General features: G+C 44.6%; 1 protein-coding gene across 2 annotated transcripts; it reads right to left on the minus strand.

The window, feature by feature from the left end:
- Window positions 1–3,105: 3,105 nt before the first annotated feature.
- LOC124650271 (protein PHYTOCHROME-DEPENDENT LATE-FLOWERING) lies at window positions 3,106–11,538 on the minus strand. 2 transcript variants are annotated; one of them, XM_047189816.1, is made up of 12 exons: window positions 11,296–11,538; window positions 10,773–10,848; window positions 10,629–10,693; window positions 10,434–10,496; window positions 9,187–9,267; window positions 8,027–8,188; window positions 7,648–7,746; window positions 6,273–7,567; window positions 5,383–5,606; window positions 5,174–5,301; window positions 5,016–5,054; window positions 3,106–4,938 (listed from the first exon to the last, which is right to left on the minus strand). In XM_047189816.1, the coding sequence occupies exons 1-12, from the start codon at window positions 11,440–11,442 to the stop codon at window positions 3,472–3,474; spliced, it is 3,846 nt and encodes a 1,281-aa protein (XP_047045772.1). In that variant the 5' UTR covers window positions 11,443–11,538; the 3' UTR covers window positions 3,106–3,471. The 2 variants fall into 2 exon arrangements, with proteins under 2 accessions (XP_047045772.1, XP_047045771.1); XM_047189815.1 differs by having other exon boundaries at window positions 10,434–10,511; window positions 11,296–11,537.
- Between the last annotated feature and the right edge of the window lie 651 nt (window positions 11,539–12,189).

Consider the following 12,189-nt stretch of genomic DNA (forward strand, 5'->3'; position numbering starts at 1 on the left):
TTACGGATCCTGCACGCTAGCTCTGCAATGACAAGGTCACGCGAATGGTTCAGAATTCGTTCGAAGATTCCTTCTTGCTTCGCCGCCTAAGCTAGTGTTGATGCGGTAGCTGTTCTTTTTTTTTTATGCGCCTGTAGGGAGCCGATACTAATCGAGCCAGGAGACGACCCGAAGCAGGTGACATTCGCGTGGAGATCGGGACTCTTCAGCCTTGTTTTTCCCTCCGCTATTCTTGGCCGATTACGAATCAGATCACATGGGGTGGCGTTGATGTAGAGTATTCTGAGCCGCTTTCTAGGCAGAACCGATCTCGTGAAAACGAAGCTGCTCCATTGCGATAGTTGATGTAGAACTTGAGGATCCCGTCCGGATGATGAAATTCATCCATCGTAATTTTCACAGATGGCGCCAATTGACGAGGAATCATCTCGTTAATGCCTACGGATTATAGGCTTAGGTTTCGGAGAAGAGCGATGATGGGGATTGCGGGAACGAGACGATATACCCAGCTTCGGGTTCTCTCGATGGAGAATTCCTACGTGCTGCTAGCAATCTAGTATATGATTAAAAGTATATTTACAGGGAGTTGCTATAGGTGGAACTATGTTGTCTATCTTGTCTATATTGCTCTCCTCTATATGGGTGTCATGGCTGGCTTTATATATGCAATAGGAAATTGCATATACCAGTAAGTATTGGAGCAAACGTTGCGCAAACCAGTGACTTGAAATTGGTTTTGCGCAAACCAACGACTCCATATAATACATTGCATGGCGCTCGTATAATCCATTGCATGGCGCTGTAATGATTAGATTACCACGTCAAGCACCATACTTTGGCATCTGCCGTGGCTTGGTATGTGCTGCGCGTGCACTAGCCTCATGGTCGACAGCTGCTTTGCTTCAAATTTGGCATTTCTACAATGATCTAAAAAGTAGAAAAACTATGTATAAGTGAATCTCTAGACTAATCTATTTCAGATATAAAATATGTTTATTTTTGTCCGTTTGGATCGAGATGAATCCAGCGGCTTCAAGCACGTACAAGCCTAATTAATGATATTTCATGTATGAAAAATATAATTTACATGGGGCAAAAAAGAAGAAAAACAGCATAGATATCCTAAAATTCTAGCTAAAACTAGGGTTAGCATCGGCGCCACCTATGCCTACACGTCGATGCAGACCACCGGCGGCGACCAGGGCAATGGCGGCGCAGGCGCCTGTGGCCAGTACACCGCCTGCTGCGGCTGTGCTGCAAGTGGGGCAGGCGCTAGCATAGGGGCCTACCACCCGTGTGTAATATCATCTCTAGCGAGACACCACATCCGACCCCCATCGGCATAATAACCGCCGTTTTGCGGGTTTGGAGGGAAAAAGAGACAGTCCAGGCACCGCATCGGACCCCCATACCAAACACTTTATCTGGGACATCCAGTTTCACGCCGCGGAACCCCATTTCCTCCCCCGTGTTGGCGCGAAGGAACATTGAGCTCCTCCCCTTTCCCGCTTCCGCCAACCAGCCGCCGCTGATTTCGTCGTCTCCACTCTCTCTTGCCTGTGCAGCGGCGTGCTCGCACCAAGATTGAAGCCCCCAACCCGCCGCCGCTCGCGGACCAGGCCGCGTTGCGCGGATCGACCCCACCCACCGCTGCCGGATCTAGCGCCACCGTAGCAGCCGTCACCGAGGCGCTCGTGGTCGACGGCGCCATGCAAGCTATCCTACCCAACATCAAGCGGAAGCGGCTAGGGCAATACGTCATCGCCGGCCCTCCCGCTGCTGCTGCGCCTCCCGCTCCAACCAAGCGGATGAAGAAGCCGGGCAACAAGCTGCCGGCGCAGAAGAAGCCGGCGTCGAGGATGCCCGGTGCGAAGAAGCCAACCACTGCCAAGATGGCGTCCTTGACAACTTTGACGATGGCGATGGCCAAGGCGCCGGCAGCATCGGCTTTCGCGCACAAGGTGCTCGAAAAAAATCCCGCTGTTGATGTTGCGCAAGAGCCGTACGTTGACATGCAACGACGCCGTCCGTCGACATCGATTTGCCGCCGCTCGCGGATTATGGCGACTACAACGACGACATGGAGGAGGGCCTCGAGGGCGACGAGTTTGGGGAAGGTGAAGACGCTGATAGCGATGAGGAAGGTGACTTGCAAGAGATAGAAGAGGGGGCGTTCGATGGCGCGGTGGCCAAGGCAAAGGGGAGGCCGCGCATCGGCTATCTCTAGCTGCTTGACGAGTTCGGCAAGGCGGGGTGAGGGCCAACGGGCAACGGGGAGCGACAATGGCCTTTTTTCCGACGGCAACTGGCCGGATTTGGCCGGCCGCGGTGTGGCAGCTCGCGGGGGTGGGGAGTGACGACAAAACGGCAGTTTGAGCTCGAGCGCGGCCATTGGTTTACGATACATCACCTCTTTGCATCGCGGTGTAATATTTTTGAGGCTTTTTTTCCATCTACATCATCAGCTGGAGCTGTTTATTTTTTAAACTAAGGTGTTATATATGGTAGTTTTGTATGTACATTATCTGCTGGACATGCTCTAATACCACCATGCCAGCCAGGCCACCTCATGTGGGTCTCCTTTACCAGTTACTATGTTGTTAACATGTTTAATTTGGTCATTACAGCTCTTTGCAATGAGTTACACGTAGAGTTGCTGGTCTCTGCAAAAATAAATTCAAGTGACTGGTTTGCACAATGTTTGCCCCAAGAGTTACTGGTCTACGCAATTTCCTCTATATGCAATCAATCTAGGGTTTTACAAGAGTCCTAATTGACTACTTCTTCAGGTTATCTTTTTGGGCTTTCTCCGTATTGGGCCAAGTATGATAATAATGGGTACCCGAAAGGTATGCCCATGACACCCAGGACACGTAATTTCAATATGATTAGAAATTTCTTCTTCCAGCCAGTACATAACACGGTTGTCAAAGTTCTTCGAGCCGATGTACAGGCCCATGCATATGTAATCTCCTAGAACGTACAACCCGTTTGTTACACCGTTCAAAGTACATAATGTTACAAAATGTTATGTTGCACCACGAAAAGTATAAGATGATAAATTTCCATCAGGGGTCAGCCTGAGTCGTAGCATAATTGAACATATTAAGATGAAACATGATAATTTTATTCACTACGAAGACAACAGACTTATTCATAGGCACAACCCAGTCAAAAAATAGGCACAACTGGAACTGTAGCAAATACTTATCTAACAACTATAATTCAAACAAGAAAAAAATACAGATGAACAATGTTTTCTCCCAGCACTAAGCTCCTACGTTCACTATACCCATCAGCTACAATCTACATCAGAAATCCTCCTTAACAATTGCATCTATAGGTTATAACTTACAGGACACCTATAACTTGACTTCCATTTATCACAACAAACAAGAAAGCTGAAACAATCTTCGTCAGTTTTTATACCTTCCATTATTGCAGGGGGCAGGATCAAATATTTGAAGTTACTTACTGCATGCTACCAGGACCCCCCATGTTGGAACCTTGCAGCTGCTCCATTGGAGAGTTGGCAATGCTGCTGACTGATCCGTGGGTCTGTGAGTGTGAGCTCAACTGCGGACTCTGAGGGGGGCCTGGCGTCCCCACAGAGTTATTATTCACTTGTTGCAGAGACCCTGAGCTCAACTGCGGGCTCATTGCAGCCATTTGCTGTGGGCTTATTTGTTGCTGTTGCATCACCAATGACTGTTGTGAGCCGGCAGGCGAGCCTACCTGCGCCGCCTGCTGTAAAGGAGACCCCATTTGCTGCTGCTGCTGCTGCTGCTGTTGTTGCTGCATTTGCTGCTGCTGCTGCTGTAGTTGCTGCTGTTGCTGGAGCTGTTGCAGTTGTTGTAACTGTTGCTGCTGCTGCTGTGGATTCTGCTGGAGTTGCTGCTGTTGCAACTGCTGGTAATGCATTTGCTGTTGGGCATTCAGCTGAAAATTACCACCTGGAATCTTTGGTGGGCCCATCGTAGACATCATGGCCCTCTGCATGGAGGTGAGGTTGTTTCTGTTTAGTGAATTGGTGAACAGGCCAGCAGAACTAGGAAGGATTGGTGAACCACTGCCAGGCAATCCAACCATTCCAGTCTGGGGATACATGCTTGCCACCCTTTGCTGATGAGCCAACCCCATACGCATCTTGGCAAGAGTAGCAGCGTTCATACCTGGGCGAAGCCCAGCTGCAGCAAGATTGGATGTCATCCCAAGGCTCATCTGATTGGGATTGTTCCCTAAGCCTGACATGGATCCCATTGGGGATGACATTGGCCGAACATTGCCTATTCCCATCACATTTCCAATACCGCTAAGACCTACTACATTATTAACCATATTACCCATATTCACAGCTGAGCTAGGCCCCATCATCAGTTTCCTCGACATCTGCCCTGGCTGTTGCTGCTGTGCTTGCTGCATCATATGGAGCTGCAAGGAAGCAGTAGTAGCCTTGGTATTACCCATGTGGTTTGCACCCATGGGAAGATTCGAGCCAGGCCCCAGCATCTGAGATAATGGGCTCGTTGGAAGCATTTGAGGTCTCTGCATCTGGTTCACAGGAAGAGATGTTTGTTGCTGAAGCTGTGATTGCGCATTTTGCTGCAGCTGTGGCTGCTGCTGCTGCTGAATCAAATTTTGGTCCATTTGTTGATTCCTTGGAGACATGGATGCACCCTGCATATACCCTTGCGGCATTGCTAGTGCCTGGTTGCTACTCGCCGATGGAAGCATCCTATTGGCAGAAAGTTGTTGCAAAGTGGTTCCAGGTACCATATTCGCATGGGCTGCAGCATTAAGTTGCTGGCTTATACCTCCCTCTTGTTTCACTTCATGTGATGTATTGTCTGGTAACATTCCCGATGGTGCACTGAGATTACTAGGAGGGGTGATAAGCACAACTTGATCATCTGCCTTATCATAGCCTTCTTTCTCCATCTAGAATTCAAAAGGTTCAAAATTCAGAACAATGTCTAAGCTAATAGTTCTACGAGAACTTAGGTTATGCAACTCACCCGGGTAACAAGTTGGATTGCAAGCAAGTCAGCGCAGTACTGTCAGAAAAAGCAATAGAGAAGTTAGCCACAGGAAGAGCAAACACATGATGCTATTTTCAAGTTTTTGATACTTGGTTCTCCACGACAGGATTCAATCGATAATTCATGCATAATACCTTGGTAGGTAATATGAGTGTACACTCATGTGAGTTCTGATTGTCAAAATCTTCTGGGTCTCCATATTGCATTCCCACGGTCCCATCAGGCTTATCCTTGAAAATGATCCTGAACGGCTTTGTATGACCTGTAGAAGTTGAGTTTAATGAAACTAATGAGAGGTTTCGAACTTTTACACTAGTGTGGGAATATTTTGTGGAACACAAACCTTGGTATGCACGGTTGGCCATAACAAAGTTCAGTATTCTAGTCTTGGAGGAATTTATACTTCCACTCAACATCGAATTACAAAGAGGCCTTGTCTCATCTTTGTAGTCCTCGGTATGAAAGCAACTGGAGAGAAGTGTAGCAACTTTCTCTCGGCTTGCATTAATCATGGGCTTCCTTGGAGCTAACTTGTCAACTTTGTTCTTCTTATTGAGCAGCTGATGCCTGAAACAAAATATGGAAACAGTTTCAGCTGAAATCATAAACAATCCTGTACATACGAAAAAGATGGTCAATTTCAGTGGATGAAAGGTTTCTGATTTCAAATCTTCTGCTATAATTAAGCAGCTCTACAAGCTATGACCTGCCGTATAACTGGATCAATGTTCAAGCAAAACAGATGTCATGCCAAACAGAACAGAATAATTTAACTCAACTGTGTACCAGTTTTATTGTATTAAACAAGATAACAGATGAAGAATAAGGGACTCGGTGGGGGTAAGTGACATTCAGTGTTCAAAGCTATGTTACTGGAGCATTTCACCAGATTCTTTTCTTAGCCAGTTACAAAAAGTGACACTCTACACTCCCCTAATTCAAGAAGATTAAACTTGCACCATTAGGTTCTTTGTATCAAACATTTGGAGGTGGGAAATCATAAAGGTACTATCCTTCATATCACTGGTCAAAAGTAAACTATTAAATGCACAAATTCTAGGGTCACATAGTCTTGTGATAGGTCACAGGAATAACGTAGTTAGCAGGTGTATCAAATTATGCAGTCATAGATTTCCACAACATACTTTGCAGGTAACCCCCAAAAATAAAGCAAATTGTCAAACCAAAATCATAATGTAGAGTTGGCAGATGCAGCGGATGTTATTTTCATACCGATGGGATATAGCTTCAATTTTTGTAAATTTCTCAAGAATTGATTGGTCGCCCATTGATGCAGTCCCAACTGATGGGCTGCTAGCATTCAGTACAGCATGCATGTTTGAAACACTGGCTGGAGACCCTACACCGCTCACAACTGGTTGAGTCTTGGGGACAGAATTTGTTTTTCTTTTTGAAGGGGCGGCAGAAGGCTGCTGCATCCGGTGCATAGAATCACTAGGACTGGAAATCACAGAAGGGTAGCCTACTGCAGCATTGGAATTTGCTGCAAACTTGTCTTTATGTGATCCAATTGCAGCAGATGTCACAGCAGAACCGAACTGGCCACCCATTGAACTGCTTGATATCTCTCCAGATTTAGAGGAAACTGGAGACTGAACCATTGGTGCAGAAGAGACACGGGAAGCAGCGGACAACTTTCTTCTCTGAAGCAATTCTTCTTTCTTCATGTCCTTCTCAACAGAAACCCGATGATTCTGCCACTGTGCCATGTTCTGTTGATTGTTTCTCGCTGCTGCTTGCTGTGACAAATGTTGAGCATGGGATTGCTGCTGATCAAGCACATTATTTTCAGGGGGCATAGCCTGCAAGGGGTCTTTGCATCTGTCCATGCCATCCACCTGCTCTTGCTTAGCACCATATCTCACACCCTGCTGGTTGAAATAAAAGGAAGCCCCTGAATCTGGCATGTTGTTCACCACTGGAGAAGGGTATCTCTGGCCATTCAGCGAAGCATATTGCATCCCCTTGACATCTAACTGTTGATTCTTCCACTGCATGTCCTGCCCACCAAGAGTAGCTGACTGGGACCGTATCTGCTGCCGCTGTTGCTGCTGCTGGATATCATCAGTGCTAATTGTTGGTTTTACTCTCTTAGGGTCTTGCAGTGGTGCTTCTGGTAGTTCCCTCTTCACAGATAGAAGGCCATTGTCATTGTAAGACATCACGTTCTGAGATGAAATGCTTGAATTGACTCCAGTAAAATTGACAGGAGGTCCTACCGCACGATCATTCACAACAGCAGAATAGTTGATATTTGGCTGGATACCAGATTGGGATAACATTGGCATTCTGGCAGCATCTTGAGAACTAGTTGGTCTAAGTTGTTGAGAGCCACCTGACATGACTTGGTGAGTAACATTGCCACCTGTAATACCTGCCTCGTCTGTCTTAGCATTTTCAGGCGCCCTATTGATGCACACCTTTTTACCATGAGATGTGTAACTGGATGTGACAACAACATCAGGATTTTGCCTCAGCCTCCTCTTTCTTCCAACACCAAGGTTCAACTGCAAGAAATGCAAAATACTTAGTTTGAACAGAGGTCTTACTTCTATAACAGTATTTTCTGCTATGCATGTGGTTGTACCTTATGAGGAACAGGATCCTGACAAAGTCGGTCCAACTTTGGTGTAGGGTCTAAGCAAAGCGCTGGTTGTAGAGCTTTGACAATCCGTGCCTCTGCCTCCTACAGAAACAAGTATCGCATATGAGTACCCAAGCAGATACAGTGAGGAGCAGATTAGGTAAAATTATATTCCAGGTATCTCTAGCCAAAGCAACAGTCAATATAGGTTATCAACTCCACATGTACTTTACTTCACCATGTTATTGTATCGTTATTTGTCAGTCAGTGAAGAACCATTTTGACTACTAGTAACAAGATGTTAACGACATTCGTGACAAAATAGGCGGAAAAAAATTGGGATTAGAGTGCAAAAAACATAATCAGATTTTGGAGTGCTTACCATGAAATCCCTGTAACTCCAGGAATCATCAGATAGCAGTGTAATGTCCCTCACAACATTTTCAAAGGTCATTTGCAGTTGCACTTTATTCACCACAGGTAGTCCTAACTCAGCAGATGATGCATGAACTTGATTCGATGCATGCTTTCGGTAGTCACGAATCTAGAAATAAATACCATAAGAACAATGAGATACTTGAGCAACATAAGCTAAAACTTCTAGAGGAGTTATGATATCTCAACATTAAGGTAAACAAACAGTCTAACAAAAACGAGCATGACCTGCAGCATCAGGTTTAAATATTTGTAATTGCTGCATTACATCTAGCCCACAGTTATTTAGAACTTTTCTGAAAGAATAGTAATTGAAGATTTAAGGATAAACCATTCATGGGACAAACTAATTAGCATACAAACTACTCCCTCCAGTTCAAAAATAGGCGACGTTTGGACATATCTTCAGTCAAACTTTTGAACTTTTACTGAGAGTATTGTTTAAAATATTTAGATTGGGAAAATGAAAATAATACATGTATATTTATCTCAAAAAGTAGTTCAAATAGTACTATAGTTTTCTATGATAGAAATTGCTGGTCAAAGTTACATCTTGAATACCATGTCAATATCCAAAAAGGCATTTGGACTAAATTATTTCTTACTGTACTAGACAGTTTACAGAAATCTATACTTTGCAGTTCAGTCTTTTCTAGGTCCAACATAACGACTATATGAGGGAGGGGATTGCAATACATAGTACTTATGCTACAGAATTATTACTGGTGTCTCCGAAAGCAAGGTTAGGAATTCCTGGTAGATTGCCATGATCTATTATTCGATATGTTTGTGCAAACTATAAGGTTGTTTTCAAAGATAGTTGTTAAAAAAGGTAGCCAATCTTTTAGTGAAAAACAAAAAAAAAATGTGTATATTTTCACATGTAGTGAACGAAAATATAGGTAGTTTATAAAGATAGTTGCTAAAAAAGGCTAGCCAATCTTTTAGTGAAAAACAAAAAAAAAAGTGTTTTTTCACATGTAGTGGACGAATCATGGTAGAGCTGATGAGAACGATTTTCACTCAGCGATGCTGGACAATTGAAAGTCAAGTTTAGACTAGATACTTGCATACATAGCATGCCTCAAATCTGATAAAATAACTGACCTCACAAATAACCGATCCATTGTAGTACTTGCTTGGTATCTCGTCAAGAATATCTCCAGGCAGCCTCCCAGCTTCAATGGCCTGCAGGTGATGACACAAACCAACTCATTTAACTGTACACAGAACTACGATCATCATGGCATGGTTCAACTATTCTACTAACTTTAGCCAGCTATGAAAGGACAGTTTGGTCCATCCATTAGGGAGGAGAAACAAACACAAAGGAAAATACTATTATGTTGTTTGCAGACTCATTTCTTGGAAATATCAACAAAAAATGCCGGTCATATGATAAGAATCAGCTGGTCTGCAACTGCATTTAGTGCAGAAATAAAAACGATATATGAATCTTCTTTATGAGAAACCGTAGGGGGCACCCCATTTGTCTATACATTAACAATGATAAAGGAGGCCAAGGGGCTTCTGAAGAGAAGAACAGGGAGGAATGTCAGCCCTCGTCATAGCTAGCCATGCAGGCACTGTAATCTGGGGAAATACGTAGAGAAGAAGGCCATATCACTGCAGGAGATCTGCTTTTCGTAGGAGACAATTCAAATCCTGCTTCTGGAGTTCAGCACGGAAAGGAAGCTGACTAGCTGGCTAGCTGCAGTGTCTGGTTCAATATGGTATTGGAGTCCATAGTTTAGGAAAGAACAGAGTTGCAACCGGTAAGTTAGAAATCCTAGTTCGTGTTGGGAAGGAAGCTGGGTAGCTGGCTAGCTGCAGAAGTTAGTGTCTGGTTCAATATGATATTGGAGTCCATAGTTTAGGAAAGAACAGAGTTGCAACCGGTAAGTTAGAAATCCTAGTTTGTGTTGGTTTGCTAGTTCATAACAGTCACACTCTACCATTAAGAGTACTATAAAAAAAAAGAGTCATTGTAGTCTTTGCGACAAGCATTAGGAATCTGTTTATCATCTCTTTTCTCTCATCTCACCCTTGCTACCTAAAACACGTGTCGCCTCGGCATCACAGCACCGAGACACTGAGGGAGGAAGCCAGCAAGGGGGGGGGGGGGCACCAGCCTCACACAGCTAGCTGTCACGCTCGTTGTTGCAAGAGTGTAACAGGCATCAATTCTTCATAGCTGGTGTACTGCTCGTACATGTAACTGACCAAAATATTTCATTACAATAATAGAAATGCAGGCATCAACTCTTCATACACTATAGCTACAAAAGCGTTTGACCAAATATGAAACTAGAAAAGAATTATGCAAACAAGCATGCAGTTCAGTCAATACTTACAGAAAATAATTTTTCTGACGCTCTATCATAGGGATGTAGTGTTTTTCCATCCTGAGAAGAGGGCTGGCAAGGATCCAGCTAAAAAAAATGTGTTAGGTTAAAATATGTTGGTAGCTCAAGACATTTTTCTCTTGCACATCAATGTGATGGGCTAATGTTTGAAATTTATCAAATAATTGTAGCTGGAGAACGCACCACTGCTGACTTTGCGATGAGGTAACCTCGATCATAGAGACTGAAAGTGAAAGAAACCTCATGTTCTGCAATACAATCCTCAATGCTTAGCACAAAGCAGAGATGAAAAAAAAAAGGTATTACATAATATATTTCAGAGAATACCAGGCAAAATCGCCCTAGAGCATGCCGGTGAAATCTTGATGCCATTGGCATCATTAGCTCTCGCGAAAATAGCATCCTACATAAAGAGAAGATGTGAGCTTTTTATCATAGAGATTACATGTGATTCTGAAGGCGAACTGATTACATACAAATACTGTCCCAACAGAAAAAATGACCTAAACAATATCCAACAAAGGAGAAAAACAGCCAAGAAACAAACAAAAATCCATGGCAAAGTATGACCCTACCTAATCCTACATAACAAACTTAAGCTCTCGAGCGAAAGAAGAAAAAAAGTAGAAATCGGCCGAAAAATCCGACCTTTCCGCGGACATAGCCGCGGGTCATCCCTGTGGCCGCAAATTCCCCGCTAGAACCCCAAAATTTGCAGGGGAAACCCCGAATTTCCAGCTCAATCATAGAAAAGAGCAAAAGTTGGCGTACCCAGATCGTCCGGGCCACCGGCTTGGGCACCCCGAGCCCAAACCCAACCGAGCGAGCAAGCAACAGAATCATGGCTTACCTCGCGTTTGGCGTCCGGCCTCGAACCATCCTTCTCACCGGCGGAGGGCTTCTCCGTCTCCGGCGCGGCCGGTAACCCCGGCGCGGAAGAGCGCGGAGTCGGTTGTACGCGAACACCGACCTTAGATAGCTTGAACGAGATCCCCATCTCCACGGGGCCTTGGCCCGTGGAGATAATCTAGGCCTCCTCCGCGCCGCCGTCTGCCTCGCGGTCGTCGACGAAATCCTGCGCGGGGGGGGGGGGAAGACGGATGCAGGGAAGTGGGGAAAGAAAGATGTGTTATGGTGTGAACTCGGTGTTGGTACTCTTGCTGATGTTGTATGACTGCTTTAATGGTTGCGTGCACGCAGCCTTGACATTGCGGCTCAAAAAATTATGGGAGAACTTTCGTCGGTATCTACAGATCTATGGTTCGTTATCTATTTTTGGCTGTCTTCAGAAGAGTACAAGATTGTGTTCTGGAAGAAGAAAGAAATTGAAGACCTCGAAGATTTGTTAATACTATCTTTTAGACTTTATTTTGTAATTGTTGGAGTCAGTTCATGTATCTCTACCATGTACTATTTATTACTATATGAATATATGTGGTATTGATTGTCAAAAAAAAAATGGTGTGAACTCGGTGTATGGGGAGACGGTTGTATGTATGGCTTTGTCAGGGGGAGCGCGTGAAGGGTAGGGAGGGACGGCAACTTCCGTTGGTGCACGCGGAAGAGTAGTGCGTCGGGTTCACCTAGCTTAAGTGACTTGCCTCCATAGTCTCGGCTCATGCTCATCGAGGGATGCAAGTGGCGTCGTCCAGCAAAAATCATTAAAAAAAAAATTGAGGGAACAAAAATCATTAATTAGTTCATAACTTTTTACAACACTTCGTGGGCTTAGAGCATTTCTAGT

The sequence above is a fragment of the Lolium rigidum genome, chromosome 4 (assembly GCF_022539505.1).
Source record: "Lolium rigidum isolate FL_2022 chromosome 4, APGP_CSIRO_Lrig_0.1, whole genome shotgun sequence".
Classification (NCBI taxonomy): Eukaryota; Viridiplantae; Streptophyta; class Magnoliopsida; order Poales; family Poaceae; genus Lolium; species Lolium rigidum.